At 35.5% G+C, this 17176-nt stretch overlaps 1 protein-coding gene across 1 annotated transcript in view; it reads right to left on the bottom strand.

Annotated features, from left to right (window-relative positions):
• Window positions 1-507: 507 nt before the first annotated feature.
• The window catches only part of ADGRG2 (adhesion G protein-coupled receptor G2), a 55742-nt gene continuing 39073 nt past the window's right edge, over window positions 508-17176 (bottom strand). The window contains exons 14-28 of the mRNA XM_036383585.1: window positions 16667-16727; window positions 15488-16176; window positions 13666-13864; window positions 13185-13341; window positions 10978-11127; window positions 10634-10756; window positions 9457-9502; window positions 9236-9339; window positions 8533-8657; window positions 7503-7771; window positions 6709-6808; window positions 6122-6396; window positions 4539-4640; window positions 3612-3764; window positions 508-1270 (exon numbers count right to left, since the gene is read on the bottom strand). Of these exons, the coding sequence (XP_036239478.1) occupies window positions 1086-1270; window positions 3612-3764; window positions 4539-4640; window positions 6122-6396; window positions 6709-6808; window positions 7503-7771; window positions 8533-8657; window positions 9236-9339; window positions 9457-9502; window positions 10634-10756; window positions 10978-11127; window positions 13185-13341; window positions 13666-13864; window positions 15488-16176; window positions 16667-16727 (2738 nt within the window). The 3' untranslated portion in view covers window positions 508-1085. The remainder of the gene's footprint in view (window positions 1271-3611; window positions 3765-4538; window positions 4641-6121; window positions 6397-6708; window positions 6809-7502; window positions 7772-8532; window positions 8658-9235; window positions 9340-9456; window positions 9503-10633; window positions 10757-10977; window positions 11128-13184; window positions 13342-13665; window positions 13865-15487; window positions 16177-16666; window positions 16728-17176) is intronic.

Below are 17176 nucleotides of genomic sequence, written 5' to 3'. Positions count from 1 at the left end.
TTTAAAAAACAGCCATGCAATGAAACAAACAATTTCTCAGCTACTAAATACAGCAGCTGTCATTTATTATTTCTATTTTTTCTTCAACTTGCTTCCCCTCCCCCCCAAACTTCTCAACTTCCATCATTGCAAATGAAAAACAGCAGTGTTTCACCACTCAATATAAATACTGAGCCTGGTGAAATCAATGGCAAAAACTGATGGCTTCACTCAAGCCACCAACACAACTTAGTTGTAATTAATCACCTACTGACTACTTTATTTAATACTCCATTTATGGCACTCTACTTGAATTATACCCAATTTCTATCCCTCTATGGTGTACTAAAAGGTAGCTAAATGTTCAAGACCAATTGTGTTTGTTATTTACAGTTCTGCATCTAGTGAATATATTCAAACCACTATAAGTAATCCACTTACTGGACAAATTTTTTTGCATTCTACGTTAAAGATAATTATCTAAAGAAAAATGCAAACTCACAATAAAAGTTACAAACAAAATACCAATTATTTTTCTATACATAGGTATATTTAAATTTATATTACAAGAAATAAATATAAAAGTATCATTGAGATGCTTAAAGGTTGATATTTTCTGCTTATATACATCACTGCAGAGTTTGCTACTAAAACATACAAAAAGTTGAAGACAGTGTAGCTAACATTTTTAAAGTTAACATCGTTTGTATGCACAAGTTGTAACTTTCTACATTTATACAGTACTACTAAGCATTATATCCAGATAAACTTAATTGTAATGAAAAAAGTCTAAATAAAACTTTTGTTTAAATGTTAAAAAACCCCTCAAAAAAACCCCACTCTGATGAAGAAAAAAAATGGAAGTGTGCCACCTGTAATCTGACATCCAAGACCTCGTCAAAATAATAGGAATAATAGGTTCCTTTTCTTTTCTTGTTTTTTTTTTTTTTCTTAATAATTGTCCTTGTCAATCCATTGCATGGCTGCTTTGAAGTTCCAGTACCATATATTAAATAAAACCAGTTCTTGGTCTGCTCACATTACGTAAAACTGCTAAAGTAAAACTCTACTTCACACTGCAAAACAATGTGCTGTTTAAAAGGAAATCACATTTTCTCCATAGAACTTAGGCTTCCTCTCTTTGAAGTCCTTCTGAGTGAGATTTGGCTTTCTTGGCTGCCAGTATCATCCTTGTCTTGGAATACAAGTTGTTTGCCTGAAAAGTCATGGAGACACACATCACCATTCTGTACACTGAAACAAACACCATTCTTCTCACTGGAAAGATGGCCTGTTGAAACAAAAAAGTGCATTCCCTATCAGAAAGGTTCAGAATCAAGCCTCCCATGTTTTTTTTAGTCACTATAGGGAGTTCATACACTCTCATTTTATCCCTGCAACAATTTTAAAATGTGTATTTTTGGTAAATATTTTGTATATATTTCTTTTCCTGTATGAAATCCTAATATTCGAGAGATGTTAATATATTTATGCACAAGGGTTCAATATTTTAAGCAATGAAGGTCACAATTCTCAAAATGTAGACTTGACTTGGAATAAGTATCACTAGATAAGATGCAAATTACTCCTCATTTTAATGATTTGCTTTAATGAATTAAGTTTTAAAGGTATCTCAGATGTGCCATGCATCTGAAAGAAGAAAGTGAGAGTACAAGGAATTCAACTTACAGCATTTACTTCTGAAGGACAATCAGAATAAGGCCTAGGTCTGATCATGGGTCAAAAACCATTCTTAGACTGCAGAGAATCTAACCCATTTAGGTGAATCCACAATGAACACATCTAATACCATTGCTGACTGAAGCCTTTTACTGAAATGCTCCACAAATATTTAGTTCACTGGATAAATCTCCTGCCACTATGTATCACATTCTAAATATTTTTAATGAGAATTTGTGTTTTTTTATTCTAAGTATTTGTGCAAACACTTCAGTTTGGACTTTTAAAAATTTAGTTATTTAAACAGCCAACAAGCACTTAAACAGGCACATATGTAGACAGGGTATGACAAGCAGAAAAGCTTTGTTCATTAATTCAAATAAGAAAAAGGTTGAAATGATAGAAAATAATCATGCTTGCTAACACTGTGATTGTTGTTTAACCCCCTGCCTGCCTAACACTCTTTTATCTTAGGAGTGTTCAAAATAGCTGTGCCCTAATGTTAGGGCAAAAGCTGAGAAGAAAATAAGGCTTTTCTGTGAAGAAATTCAGAAAGATGGTTTGTGTTCCTCAGTTAGAAAATCTGGAGGTTCAGCCATGTGATACCTAATTGTAGTTTCTGAAACATGAAAATCTGCAAGAGAAAAACTGAAAATAAGGAAATATTAGAATGCCATAAAAAGATGAAGTCCAGTAGGAAAGCAAAGTCACAGGCTACAGAGACATCCCAAACTTACCACAATAAGTCATTCAGTCCTGAATCTGGAATAGCATTTCAGTAGAAGCAGTGAAGCTAAAACCATAAAGTGTTTACAGCTCAGTATATTTATGACATAGGTCTTAATTTCTAGAGTGTTTTTGGTTTTGGAGGTCATTTTTTAAAATGAAGTGTTGCAATGTTATTTTCAAGTTCCAGCTTTGAGAGAAGAGCAATCAGGTGCAGCAAATTATTAGGTCCCATGTTCCTATCTAACAGCAGTCTAGTACCTTTTGGAGGCATTACCCCATCTCTTCTGAGATACAGCTCCCCCATGTTTGGAAGATTAGGTGTAAGGAATTGCCTCCAAGAGCTTTGCTGGGAGCTATCCAGTTTAGTTATAGGTTTAGCCTCTTCTTACAAAGAATTATTTAGTCAAACTATGCTGGTTCTCAACTGATCTGTTAGATAAAAAGTATGCTAATTATTGCATTATGTGGTATCCATACAGGGAGATTTTACAAAGGAATGTGAGAAAAAAAAAACAACCTCAAATTAGAAAGCTGTGCAGGGCATGTCCAAATGCCATCTCCTGAAGTGTTGTGATTTCACTGCAGTATGCAGTTAGTACACTTAATGGAACAGTAACCTCTAACCCACATACAAATTCCATAGCTTTTGCTCTGTATAGCTGAGAGGTTATCTGCTGATATAATCTTGATTATGTGCTGTCTTCTGACAGCATAGGCCAGGAAATGAGGACAACACAGCCTCTCTAAGCATGTTCAACAGCTTCATAATAAACATTCTAGTTGATGACATGACTTAGCATCAGCTCTTGATCAGTTGGGAAAAATACCTCAGGCACACAGGAGTAATGTCTTCTGAGTTTTGCTTGACTTAGGGTTTTATACATTACACATTTGTAAGTTATTTTTCTGTTTGAAAAATTGATTGACTTTACTGAGAGCTCAAACCAGCACCATGACATGTGCCCTGCAAGAGTGTGAAGAACTAGATTATTTTCACTGAAAAAAGTTAGTTTTTAATAAGTACTTTCAGTGATGATTCATATCAAGCTTTCTCAACAGACAAATAAGCCACAGAAAATTGCAAGTGAATTTGAGTGCAGTGCTACTGCATTTCAACTCCTCAGGAAGAGCAGAAGGCAGCAGTGCAGAGGACAGTACTATGTTAGAACAGGAAGGATGGAGAATTTTACTTATGAAGATACACTATTTTGCATTATACTTACCATTTCCATTTGCATGGACTGAATAATCATTATTCATTAGCAGTGTTGTAGAGTTAGTGGAGTTACTGTTTGATTGTAAGGAGTTGGAAGAACTGGATACTCCTTGATTTACAGTCTGCTTCTTTAAACCATTTGTAGCAGTTCTACTCCAGTCTAAAACAGGAAATCATACAACTCACACAAGCACTATATAAAAATATAGTTAATAATGCAACTGAATTGATATAAAACCAAGGCTTTACACACTTCTTGCAGTATTTGAGGCAGAATTATATTGTAAGAATGCAATGAGTCTTGATGTTTAAAATTATGTAAATGTAGTTCCTTTTCTCTTGTCCCTTTTTAAAATACAAGCAGTCAACTGTCATTGTTTTACAACTGCAGAGCAGATCAGAAAAATAACTGAAGTGCAGTTGATTCTCTAAGTGAAAGTGTATAAAAATACATGGCTTTAAAAGAGGACAACTACTTAGTAACAAAATAACATAAAGTAATTAATGTCTTCTTTGGTTTAAACCATGCTTCCCTTTGTTTTTGTGGAAATAACTGGTAAAACTATGGCTGACCCACAAGCTGGAACAAATCTTACCGTTTCTAACTGACCAAAAGTCTTCTGCAAAGACATGCCTTTACCCTGCAGTGGAAGAGGTCATCTCTTAGCAGTTAGCAGCTTAAGGCAGCAGCATGTAAACATGCAAGCGCTGCATCAGCTACCACCTTCAAAGAGTATAATTTTGGAAGTTTACTGTATCTTGGATAATAAACTAGAACTGCAACTGCAGCAACATGATCAATTGGTTTTTTTGGGGGGGTTTTGTGGTTTTTTTTTTTTTTTTTTTTTTTTTTTTTTTTGTAATTATTACAAAATACCAGGAACTTAACACTAAATATAAGAATTCAGAAGCTAAAAACAATATTAATATTTACCAGAGTTTTCAGCCAGCCTGAATTTCCCACAACAAAGATATCTTCTCCACTGTTTACGGACATTCTCCTTTGTAACACAATAGAAGATGAAAATGAAGAACCCTGCAAAGCAATAACATAAAACGATTGTTGCAAAATTCACTTTTACTACTTCCTAATGAACAATGTTTTGGTTTTCTTTCATTTCTTTAAATTTCTAATAAAAAGTAATGACATTTTTCTTTGCTGAAAAAGTTTACAACTCTGAACATTGCAGAGCACTTTTTCCTTACATAGATTAGAGGAATCATACACACAAAAGAAAAAACAACAAATACAACCAAATGCACAAAGTGCATAAAGTTTTATTTTATCAAATAAGAAGGGAAAAATTCTGTTGATCTTGAAATTTGCTTAATGCTTTTGGAAAAGATTTCAAAGCACTGTCAAAGAGAGGGTGTGATACCATGCTATCAGATTATGAAGCTTTTTTAGCACATCCTGTGATACTGTTACATCTTTTATTAGCAGCTAACCTATTACTACCGATGCCACAAAATTTTGAGCACTCACCCAAAAAAAATAACTCATATCTAAAATAATAATAAATGGTACCCCCTTTACCACAATTTCAAATATTTACGAGAAGGGATGGTGCCCTACCAGCGCCACATTACAGTTTCTTTGTCTACTTCTTATTTGCTACTAACTGACACAGGGTGGCATCCAACTTCTCCTGCTTAAAAGTTCATCACAATTGCCCCCCTTTATGGGAAAGTAGCACTTAATCTTTGCACAGTTTCCAATCTGCAATGGGAAACAGTTGTATTAGGTTTAGAATGAGTAGTAAATAATAGTAAATCAACACAGCAAATAGGGGCAAGGTGTATACACTGAACAGCAATTTTCACTGTTTTAGTGCCATTTAAGCAGAAGTTTGGATCCAAACTTCAGAAGGGCAATTCAGGTATATTTAGGACACTGAGGACAGCTACAATCCCTCCTGTTTATATAAAAGTCTATGTGGCAACTCTGCTTTTGGATATGTCCAGCAGCACCTGTCTTTGCAAAAGTTTATGTTTTCATATCTACTTCTCATATATTCTTAAGTACTATATAGGCCATGCTTAAGAGTTGGGTCACTAATTTTTAGATGTTTCAGCCTTGCCTGTCTCAATGACCCTTTGCTGAATGTCAAACCTCCCCAGATGCCTTAGGGGAACTGAAAAAACAATACTGTTTTCACTACATGAACTACATCATAACATGAACACTTAAAGTAACTGAGTATTCAAAATTAATCTGTTTATTAGTGGAAACACAGTCACTTCCAGGGATATCTGGTTTGCATACACTTTTAAAGTGACAATATTTATAAATATACCATACCTATATAAATAGTATCTAGTTTTTCTGTACCTTATCATAACAAAACTGCAACTTAAGGTTACTGTAAAGCAGTATCATCTCATCTCTAATATAATTAACATGCTACTGCACATATCAAATTTAAATTTTTATTGCTGAATCAAGAAAATGATGTTTCAAAATGTTTGGTTTGTTATATTATAGACAGGGAGCTGTTATGTGGAGTACAAACTTACCTTGCAAAGTGTTGAAAATGGTAAAGAGGTAAGTAAACACCTCATTTACTGTGAAGAAAGCAAACCCCCAAGTAATTCCCAACAAGAATGTGAGGCCAGCAACACTCCTAAGGTCTTGGATACTGGTTTTCCTTTGAGCACCGAGTTGTTTCTTCTTTTTGATACGACAGAGCTGGATCAGCACAACAATGAACATGCTGATATTGATCAGGAATACCAGGCAGAAGTATCCCACAGCAGTAATATAGAAGACAATTCTATTTTTGATCCAGCAGCTAGAACAGAAGAACAGTCTGTCAACCATTATCAGAAACAGAAACTAAGTGAAATAAACATGAGACAAACTTGTAGTTTCTTGCATGCAAACTATTTTTGCCTTTTACAAAAGAAGCTAGTTTTTTTTTTGGCCAAAGGATATGAGCCTTCATAAAGGCAATAACCCTAAAACACAAGATACTGCAGAGTTGTACTATTTCAAAGCACTACTATTGCTTTCTTGCCTTCCCCCACTTTAAAGAAAAGCAATTTGTAGGAACTCCCTCCACTCCCCACCCTCACCTCCCCCAGAGCTCCTCCCTTTCACTCACAATTCATCAGGTCCGTTTATGGAAACCTTTCCAGTGGTTATAAGTCCATAATTATCTGGTGATACTGCCAACACAATGGACACAACTATTGCTGGTAACCCTAAAAGATTATGAGAAAACACATACATAAAAATCCTAACAGAGACAGTAGTATGAGGACTTGAAAATATTATATTTTGCTACAAAATCTACATATTGTTTCTGAAATTTGGCTGTTGAATTCTGCTGACTACTAGCTGTCTGAAAAATTGCAGCATTCAAACTGCTCAGGAGCACAACTTGCAAAGAAACAAGAGGAGTCCTTCACAGCCAGCTCTAAAACTTTCTGAATAAATCAACAAATACCATTAGTCTTCAAAGTGCTTCAAAATATCTCTTACAGTATAACTGATTTTTGTTCTTACTTATGTTTTAAGAAACAAATAGGAGATAAAAATCAGGCCCAGAATCTCTTCATCATTTATCCAGTTAGATCTGGTTTTGCTGATTTTTGTTAGCAACAGTGCTATTCCAGAAATAGAAGATTTACTTATTGGCATTTATTCTCAAAATGATAAAAGCATGCACATTCAAAATTGGTTCTATTGTACTAGGACAAGGAAAATTCATTATCACTTTGAATTGCAGAAACTTCAGCTCTGCAGCTGGGGGGACTCCATGCCTCAGAAAGGTGGAACATATATCAAAACATTTAATGACTGCCTAATTTTAATTTCTGACCTGTATCATATTCACTGAAATACTTGATAAGAGGAATTGTCTATTTAGCATAAAGAAGGAAAAAAAATACATACCCCAACCAACAAGACAAAATTTAAGAATGTATTTCCGTACATAGGTGTTAAAGACCTTCACAAGGGCCAGATACATGTGGAAAGCTTCCAGGCCCATCCAGGTAAAGGAAACCAAGAGGAAATAGTGAAGAAATACTGCAACTGCAATGCACAGGCCTCGTGTGTCATACAGTGCAATCCATGAGTCAAGGAGAAAAACTAAGTTGAGTAGAAGTAATGCAGCACACAGCTGAATAAGTATTTTGGAGGGGTAGTCTCTCCGGATTTTCCTACCAAAAATAAAAAAAAGAACATTCATGAGATGGCATCAGCTGTCCACGGATCCCCAGCTTACTCCCTCTCTTGCAGTCTTCGGCAGTCACAAATGCCAAGGGAAAAAAAATTAAATTTTCATTCATATACAATGCTGCATGTGTTGCACTTATACATGGAGAGAATAATTTACAACATACTTCCTAAGTAATGGTCTGTATATATAAAGTTTTTAAGAAAAGGTTACGTAAATACAGACAATATTGGAGTCAATGTGTTTAGTGGCTATTTTTTTTTCCATTGTATGTTGGACTTCTTGCTACATTGCTACCCAAACCCAAAAGGTGTCTGTTCTTTGTTTTTAAACTAGGTCAAGCTTTTGACTGGGCATCTAAAGCCTTGACAGAGGCAAGTCCCAGTATTAGAATAATGAGAGAATAAAGAAAGAATACAAATGCTTTTAAAAATGCTAAAATTCCATACTGCTTTTTTGTGCATTGTATCTTAAATACATTCCTTCACACTTCTATTATGATAATCCATTATAAAATACTTCAGAGTGCTACTTCACTTTTTACTGCCTAGAGCCTCATGATAATTCACTTGTTGATCAGATTAACATTTCTGAAGACTGAATCAACATCTTCCTGGTGAACTGGCCAAATCTGTGCATTATTTGTGGAGACAGAATCCATACCTATTGAAAAGGATTTCTCAGTGAAGACTACAATCAATCACAATTGAAGAATACTGGGAGCTCAGCTGAATGGGTACTTACTCAAAGGCTATGTAGGTCACAAGAGTAACAGAAAGAAAAATTGCAGAGAGGCCACAGCCTATATATGATATAAAAGTCAGTACCAATTCTTGTGTGGGATTCAGAGGAGTACTTCCATACAAGTCCTAAAACAGAAACAGAAGTTATTTTCAGAGAACAGGTTTATTTATTGGAAAAATATAAAGAAAAATTTAAAAAATCAAAACACACCTTTCCCTCTACACTTACAAATAAAAAAAAGGACTCCATTCCTTTTATCATGGCTCTTAAAAAAGGTTAGATTAAAAAAAAGCCAAGCTAGTCTTGTAAAGAGCAGGGAGCTGGAACTCCATGGTCCTTATGGGTCCCTTCCAACTTGAGATATTATTTTATAATTCTATGACCCTAATTGTGAAACCCCATTTGATTAAAAATCTGGTTTAAATTTGATTTCCTAAATTTTATTTGGAGTATAAACAAATTGCCTGCCTAAATTAGAAATCTGCAGCACTTAAAGAACTTTTTTTTCCTCCAGTGGAACCCATGGACTCCCATTCAACAAGGAGCTTAAGCATGTGCCTAATTGTATGGCTACCTGCACTAACACTAAAGTGAATAGAACCTGAGTATTATTTATTAGCTTGCATGGGCTTATTGGGTCTTCATTTGCTTAACACAACTCAAGGTTAAATGTGTAAGATTGCATAATTCTTAAAATAGTTACCATCAAAACTGCAAAACTTGTGAGATGGTTGCATGAACAGACTGTTTCATTTACTCTACTTTCTTTCACTATGCAACCTTCGTATGACCAGCCTCCATGTCCACCTGTTAAAAAAAGCAGCTTTGTAATTCATAAAAGGTTTCATTTATATCAACATGAATAAACATAGCTTTTAACATAGCTAAAACAGCATAGCATCTTGGGAGATCTCAAGTACTTACCATTTTTATTGAAGTCCCAGAAAACACATCTAACTGTTGAATTATCCTGTTTAGGAGTGTAAACAAAAAAAAAAAAAAACAAGTTACTAAACTGTGAGTTTAGAATCAAATGATTTATGAATGATCTACAAAATTCAGGGAAGAATAAACACTGTATACAGCAAATATGCCTCTTCTATGTGAACACAAAATAAATTTAGGTGCATAAAAGGACTGAAAAGTGCATGCAAAAATATGCTGAACAGATTTGAAGTCACGAGACAGGAGCTAGCTCTTGTGCTTATGCAAAATTCTGTTCCTGGTAGAACCTTTTGAATGCTCTTTCAATGTCTTCCCACACCATACAAATTCTTGGGATTTCTCCTCCTTCCAGATCTTGTAAGTTTTGAAGTCATGATCACACAGAAAAGGAAAAACGTTTTCATTTGCAAATATTTGATCACTTCCTACTATCACAATGTTAAACATTTACACATAGATTTCCTCACACACATGCAAATTCTATAAATACCAGCAGAAATACACTATATTGCTATAAATTCTAATACTTCTACAGTTATAGCTCAAAACTTATTATTATGTCAAAACAAGTAAAGACACCGCTAAGCCAGCTCCTAAAAAACTCCAGGTCAATTAGTGGAATCCCCACATTTGTCAGTTTATAATAATTGAATATTTAAAACTCTCTTAAGATATGAGAAAGAAAACTTTAATCTTTGATGCTCCTTTCAGAAAGAGATGGTGTGTAAGAATCCTAATACTTCCTGATGATACAATCCTGTGTTTCAATTCCCCTAAGAAAACAGATTTATATTATTTTCTGGCCATACAACACCCACAAATGTCATGACTATAGCATCTACCATAGCAACCCACACTTTCAGTGTTCCCTCTAAGAGCTTTTATTCTTTGTAGAATAAGACAGACGAGTAAATAAGAAAGATAAAGGGGAATGAATTTGTGATAGAGCATTACCTTACACTACTTGAGAACCAAAATTTATACCAGTGGCAAATAAGCAAAGAAGAGTGATTTTTAATGTCCAGTTTAAAATGAAATGTCCACACTAGTAAAGCAGAACAAGCTGACCTGTATTCTTAGTCAAAAGTTTCCACTACAACAACTTCAGTGGAGTCAACAAAACTGTACTTTAAGTCTGCCAAAATGTAAATTTTACCTGATTAGGCTTGATATTCTGTAAAAGGACAGTAACATTTGCCGTTAAGTTACTAATAGTGAGGTTAGCAACACTTGATGATATAACACTGCTGATTAAAGATGCATTCTTCAAAGACAGATCCTGGAACGACAAAAAAATTTAAGATTTTAAAATCTTAAAAGAAACAATACTAGAGTACAGCACCCACAAGCTCATTTACTATGTGGAAAAAGCACTGGACAAAAGTAATTATTTTTTAAGTCAGAAGTTTTAAAATGTGTTTTGTGGGGAAAAAAAAATCCATTCATATTTTGCTCTAAGCTTGAATTTAAAATCCTTATGAACAGTGGGCCAAAATATACCTGGAACACAGTGGTCTTTTTAAAGAAGTTGAATATAATTCTAGAAGCCAAGTCCAATTCTTCAGTGCGTAAATTTTTCAGCAATGATGGAGGAAGTGTAATTGATCCAAGATTATTTAAATTCTGAATTGGCTGAACTCCTAGAGAGATCTGAAAAATAAACACCAGGATTATGCTTCGTTTCAGTCTGCAAATAAATAAATTATGACTTATTTTCAGTTTAAAACTTCAAAATAAATACCTCATTAATTACTGTCACAAACTCACTGCTGCTCTCATTCCTCTCCCACTCCAATGCATAAATAGCACTTATAGGAATGAAAAGGATGCATCCCATTTCAGGTCTGCCTACCACTGAAAATAATCTGGCTTTAACAATTTCCTTACAGGGACATAACACACCACTGGTGTTTTGTATTGATTTGGAAAAGGTGAGGAGCAAAAACTCTGTGTAGCTGTAACTGTGTAGGGAGATCAACAGCTTGAAATCCTGCAAAGGCAAAGAAGTTTTATACTCTGCAGGGAGTATGTCAGAATTCAGAAAAAGTGAAAACAGCCATTATTTGTCAATACATTTTTATGTTCAGGAGGTCACGTTTATATTCTTAGATAAGAACATGAACCCTAACTTTTTGATCATCTGGCAAAAATTTCAAAAGTAAACTGGATAAGCTACAATTCAGGTACCTCAAGAGCTTAGTGATCTTATACTGTACAAAAAGAGATCTGAACTTTCACCCATTTTATGTGCTGCACATTTTATTTGCAGTGCTTACAGGCCAGGGAGCTTTGTTTAGTACAGAATCTCTCAACATTCCTGTCGTACATTAGTCCTTTACATACAAATATTATCACCTCAGAGTTCCTGGGAGATGTGAAACATTAGTAGTACTGAAGAAAGAAATTATCTGAGTATTGAAAGAATGGCTGTAATAAGAGTAACAGTGTGAACTCCCCAAAGTGCCCTAACAATGTGATTTAACTCATCTGTTTAGACCAGCTCACTCCACATGTTGTTGATCATGCATCCCCTAAAAATTTTTGAGCATGAACCCCAGTATATACCTATCCATAAGTTACATGTATGAATTAGTTTACTAATATATTATGCAAGTTATAAAATATTTTTTTTAAAAATTAAGGAGATTAAAAATTACTTTTAAAAATGTATTTTTTAATTTATTATAAAATATAAATATAAATAACATTGTCCTGCACTGCACTGGACTGTTGTGTGCACACCCTGGGGTACTCAAATCCCACTTTGGAGATCACTGGTGTAGACAGCCATCAAAGAAATCCTGAATCAATTCCACAAAAGCAGTCCTGTTGCTCTAGTTTGAAGTAGATGAAAATTATTGAAAATTTTCAGTATTTCATTGCCAATGCCATGAAATAAAAAATCATTCCTTAGCAAATATCCCTATGTCAGCACTAGCATCTCCTAATCATCTTAGATTCATGCACTATATATTGCTAAGTAATAGAAAAGAACTCAAATCTTAAACATTTATATAATTTTCAGTAACACAGAAAAGTTCCAGTACTACATATGGCTTACGATACATTAAGCTATTTTCTTCTCTGAGGAGGCAGAATGTGTCAAAACTGGTCCAAAACTTTCCATCTCTCCTTGCTTAAGCCTCCAAGGCTGGTATTGTCCATTATTTTCTCTGTCAGGAGGGAGGTTTTGAATGAGATAAAGGGGATCCAACCAAACTTTCTAAGCACTTCTTTCTTGGTGAGATGCCATTAGTGACAAATGTTCTGAGCATCATTATCCAAGCAACATACATAATAGCTCTTTTCTGGAACCCTCTACAATTATTTCCTTCTAACAGATAAGGCCATCTGGCAACACTCCTTGACAAATTTCAGCACTGTCATGGTGGTTGAATAAATGATTCATAATTCAGGGGGCTTGAGGCAAAGTTATTCTGCCAAGCACTTTGTCCATTCTGGTGTTCTAGCTGTACCCTCTCCAACAGCTTATTAGTTCTGCCAGTTTCTGCTAAGTCAGCTCCCTTTTACACCTATTTACACAGTTGAAAATTAAAGGAAAAACTGTGAAGGGCTTACAAAAAGTCTGAAACTAACATGAACTAAAGATACTGACATAAACAAACACATATTCCTATAAATATAAAACCACAAACACTTTAAAATAAATGTTTGACAATTTGTAGGTATTGTAAGTATTTTGTAACCTGGAGATCAGCTGAGTCCTGGACAGTAAAAGACATTTGGTTGGAGCGGATTCTGTTGGTTTGGACAACTGCCAGAGCCAAGGAAGGGGATACAAATTCAGCAGATGATGTTGATAAGTTTAGTTTTAAGCCAATATAGTCCACCAGCTTTATAATTCTGTTAAGAAAAAGCATACTTAGTATTACCAAGCACATACATCCAAAATTCTCAAGCAAGTTATGGTTATGGAGCAATAATCTGAATATAATGCAAAATGATCACTTATGATGGTGTCAACAAAAATACCCCACCATTTTCCATGGCATTATATTATAGTAGAGCTGGTAACATTAGAATGATAGTCCTTCCATTTTGAATAACTACATAAAAGAACAAGAAATATTACTCTGGATTATGATTATGAAAAAGTGAAACTTGCTGAAGCCAATTTGTTAAGACAGTAAATACAACACTCCTGTAATCTATTGCCAAATGACCTACCTGTTAGAAATTCGTGGTGGCAATGGCTGAGAAGCAGTGAGGATAGTGCTCACCTCACTAACCATCCTTTCTACATCTTTTGGCTCTATTTTTCCAGCTGCTAAATCATTTTCTATTTTGGACACGATTTGCTCAGCTGTGGCGATACTAATGGTGGTGTGCACAGAAGTTATATTTGTGGTAGCTGAAAGGGTTTTTCCTGTGACAAATAAAAGTTAAACATTGTGTTCAACAAATGATGTAAGCTTGGAGAAGCAAAAAAATTAAACAGTTCTCCTGATTAAAAAATTGTATCACTACTCATAAGGGTTCTCAACATGTAATTTCTCCCTATCAGCTACTTTGCAGACAGTGGCAATTTAAATCTCATGAAAACATAAAGCAAGATTTCAAACTGAAAACATGAAATTAATGTTTTATTGATTTCAAAGTTCCTCACATCAGACCGTTAATATATTAAATATCTTTAATATATTAAATAACCCATTATTTTGAATTTTTAGCCACTGAATGCCTGAATGTAGAGTAAAATCAAGATAGTGTCAGAAATTTGAAAAGAAGCTTGCATAGAATTTTCATAAGAAAATACATAGCCTCTAAGAATATTCCCAGGCAATAACAATATTTTAAGGATGATCCAACATTTCTGTGCAGTATTTTAAATATTAGGTTAGTTTTAAAAAAAAATCTACCTTGCTCTCTGGCTTAATTTTTTCTGTCCAAAAGACATTTGTTCTAATGGGAATTGAGCACTGTACCTACCTATGACAGTTACAAACAACAGTGTAGGGTCAGCAGTAGGGTGAGCTATCACTCACCATGTCCAAAGGCATCAGAATTTATTTTAAAATACATCAAGTGAAAGTTGTCTCAGGCTTTTCACCCAGAACAGAATCGCAGAACCATTTAGGTTGGAAAAGACCTCTAAGATCAAGTCCAGCCTTTGACTAAACATCACTTTGTAAACTAGATCACAGCACTGAGTGCCATTCCAGTTGTTTCTTCAACATCTCCAGTGATGATGACTCCACCACATCCCTGAGCAGCCCATTCCAATGCTTAACAACCCTTCCAGAGAAGAAATTCTTCCTGATGTCCAACAAGCTCCCTGGCACAGCTTGTGGCCATTGACTCCAATCCTGTTACTGGTTGCCTGGGAGAAGAGGCTGACCCCCACCTAGCTACAATCTCCTTTCCAGGAGTTGTACAATAAGGACAATCCTGAGACTCCTCCAGGCCCTTTCCCAGCTCCGTTGCCCTTCTCTGGACTCGCTCCAGCACCTCAATGTCCTTCTTGTAGTGAGGGGTCCAGAAATGGACACGAGGTGTGAGGTATGGCCTCACCAGTGCTGACTACAGAGGACAAACACTGCCCTGGTCTTGCTGGCCACACTATTGCTGACACAGGCCAGGATGCCACTGGCCTTCTCGGCCACCTGGGCACACCTGGCTCATGCTCAGCCACTGTCAGACAGCACTACCAGGTCCTTTTTCTTGGGGCAGCTTTCAGACACTACTCCCCAAGCCTGGACTCTTCCCCAGGGTTGCTGTGACCCAAGTGCTGGAGCCAGCACTTGGCCTTGTTGAGCCTTTCATACAGTTGGCCTCAGCCCATCAATCCAGCCTGTCCAGATCCCTCTGTAGGGCCTTCTTACCTTCCAGCAGATCAACACTGCCATCCAAAGTAATTCACAATAATTATAAGGACACCTCTTATATATATACACTTTATATATATATATAAACATTGTTTAATGAAGTTTAAAAGCAAATCCAGTATATGGCATTCAAACAAAAATAATTATTTACTTTTCATATTTACCTGGGGTCCCATGGCCATCAGCAGTAGAATGAGGACGAGAAGCTGAGACAGAACGGTTGACAGGACTAGCAGTGGGGGTCAAAGATATTGTGAAAGGAGTAAGGGGAACAATAGGTACTGTACTGACATTTCTGTGAGCAGATATAGGTTGGTTTGAAGCAGGGGGAATTTGTGCAACAGAATCGGTGATTGCCTCAAAGGGACGATTTAAAATTGCAAGTTTGTGAGGCTCAGAAGAAGAGAGTGAAGAATGTTTAGTGTGACCTACAGAAGGAGAAAGTATTGTAACAGTCTTGTTTAGGTGTGCAGCATCAGATTTAATTGAGAAAGCAGTACTAGTGATAGATTTTGTTGCATGTATGGGAACAGTGATGGATTTGTTGGAAGTTATGGAAGAAAAAGTTGGCATGGTAGGTTGAGCAAGAGACTCAGAAGAGGAGTGTGTAGTGGTAACACTGGTGGAAGGCATAGAGTTTTCAGAGAGAGGGCTTGTAAGAGGAGATGTGGAAAGAGTTCCAGAAAAATAAATTTCTGTGTATGGTGGGATCAGTGGTCTAATTGTGGAGCTTTGTTTAGCAGAAAGCATAGTGGGGGGAATAAAAGAATTAGATTTGAGGAAAGTCTTTTTAGGGAGAGAAGGAGAATGAGGGGAAGGAACCCATATAAAATGAGGTGGCACTTGTATAGTACTGTAAAAGAAAAAAAAGTACAAAAATCCAGGTTAAGTTTAACATTTTTTCTATTTAAAAGAAAACAAGTTATAATAGAGGAATATATATAGAAATTATATGGACGTACTAATAATGATGTATATTTTAAAATCAATCAGATTGGATGTTTCATGCTCTAATACTTAGAAGGTTCTTACATTCTCTATTGCTGTATTTGTTAACTAGGAAGTCTATAAACAAATACTACTACTGCCTTTGCTGCCTGCTCTGAGGGTGAGCTGTTGTTGAACACAAAATCTAGATGCATCACAGAAAAGAATAAAAAAAGGGATAAGAAGGGAGGGAAGGGAAAGAAGCTGGAAAGAGGAAGGAGCTACACTGGAAAATGCCTGTCAGCTTTTTCTTGTGGAGTCCTTTTTGGCTATTACACTGAAGCATGGAAGTTGACTCTAGCCATGTATTAGGAAATTTAGGAAATAAGCAAATCAAATTTTGTATTTATACTTACTACATTCGTAATTCTTCAGCAGTCAAGGAACAGTACTTCAGTGATGAACAGCAGCACTGATCTGAGATGACAAAGAAGCATTATCCTTTAGCATAACAACTGCTAATACCATTAAGTAGAATATTTAACCATGTGTACTATGTCTTTAAACAACAGTATATACTGCATAATTTATTTTGAAGTTTGTTCACAAATTAGTTTTGCAAAACAAAAGAACTCTTGACCAGTCACAATATTGCCATACCGCCAGATTTTTGTTCAATGCCTGACAAGTTCAGAATTCTCTTTTTTTTTAAATTTTAAACAATCCAAAATGCAGCACAACAGCTTTTGAAACAGAGACAAATGGTATGAGCCAGTACTCCATCCTGTCACAATATCACTAAGAAAAGTTGGCTACTTAACAACCCTTTCAATTCAGATTGTCATTTCAGCAAGACATTTATCTTCTCATCTTAATTTACACCTAATCCTTTCAAAGTATGCTTTATTAAAGTAGCTGGTAATTTT

Source organism: Molothrus ater, chromosome 2, assembly GCF_012460135.2.
Source record: "Molothrus ater isolate BHLD 08-10-18 breed brown headed cowbird chromosome 2, BPBGC_Mater_1.1, whole genome shotgun sequence".
NCBI lineage: Eukaryota > Metazoa > Chordata > Aves > Passeriformes > Icteridae > Molothrus > Molothrus ater.
The sequence above is the reverse complement of the archived record's forward strand: the minus strand, read 5'-3'. Positions and strand labels throughout refer to the sequence as shown.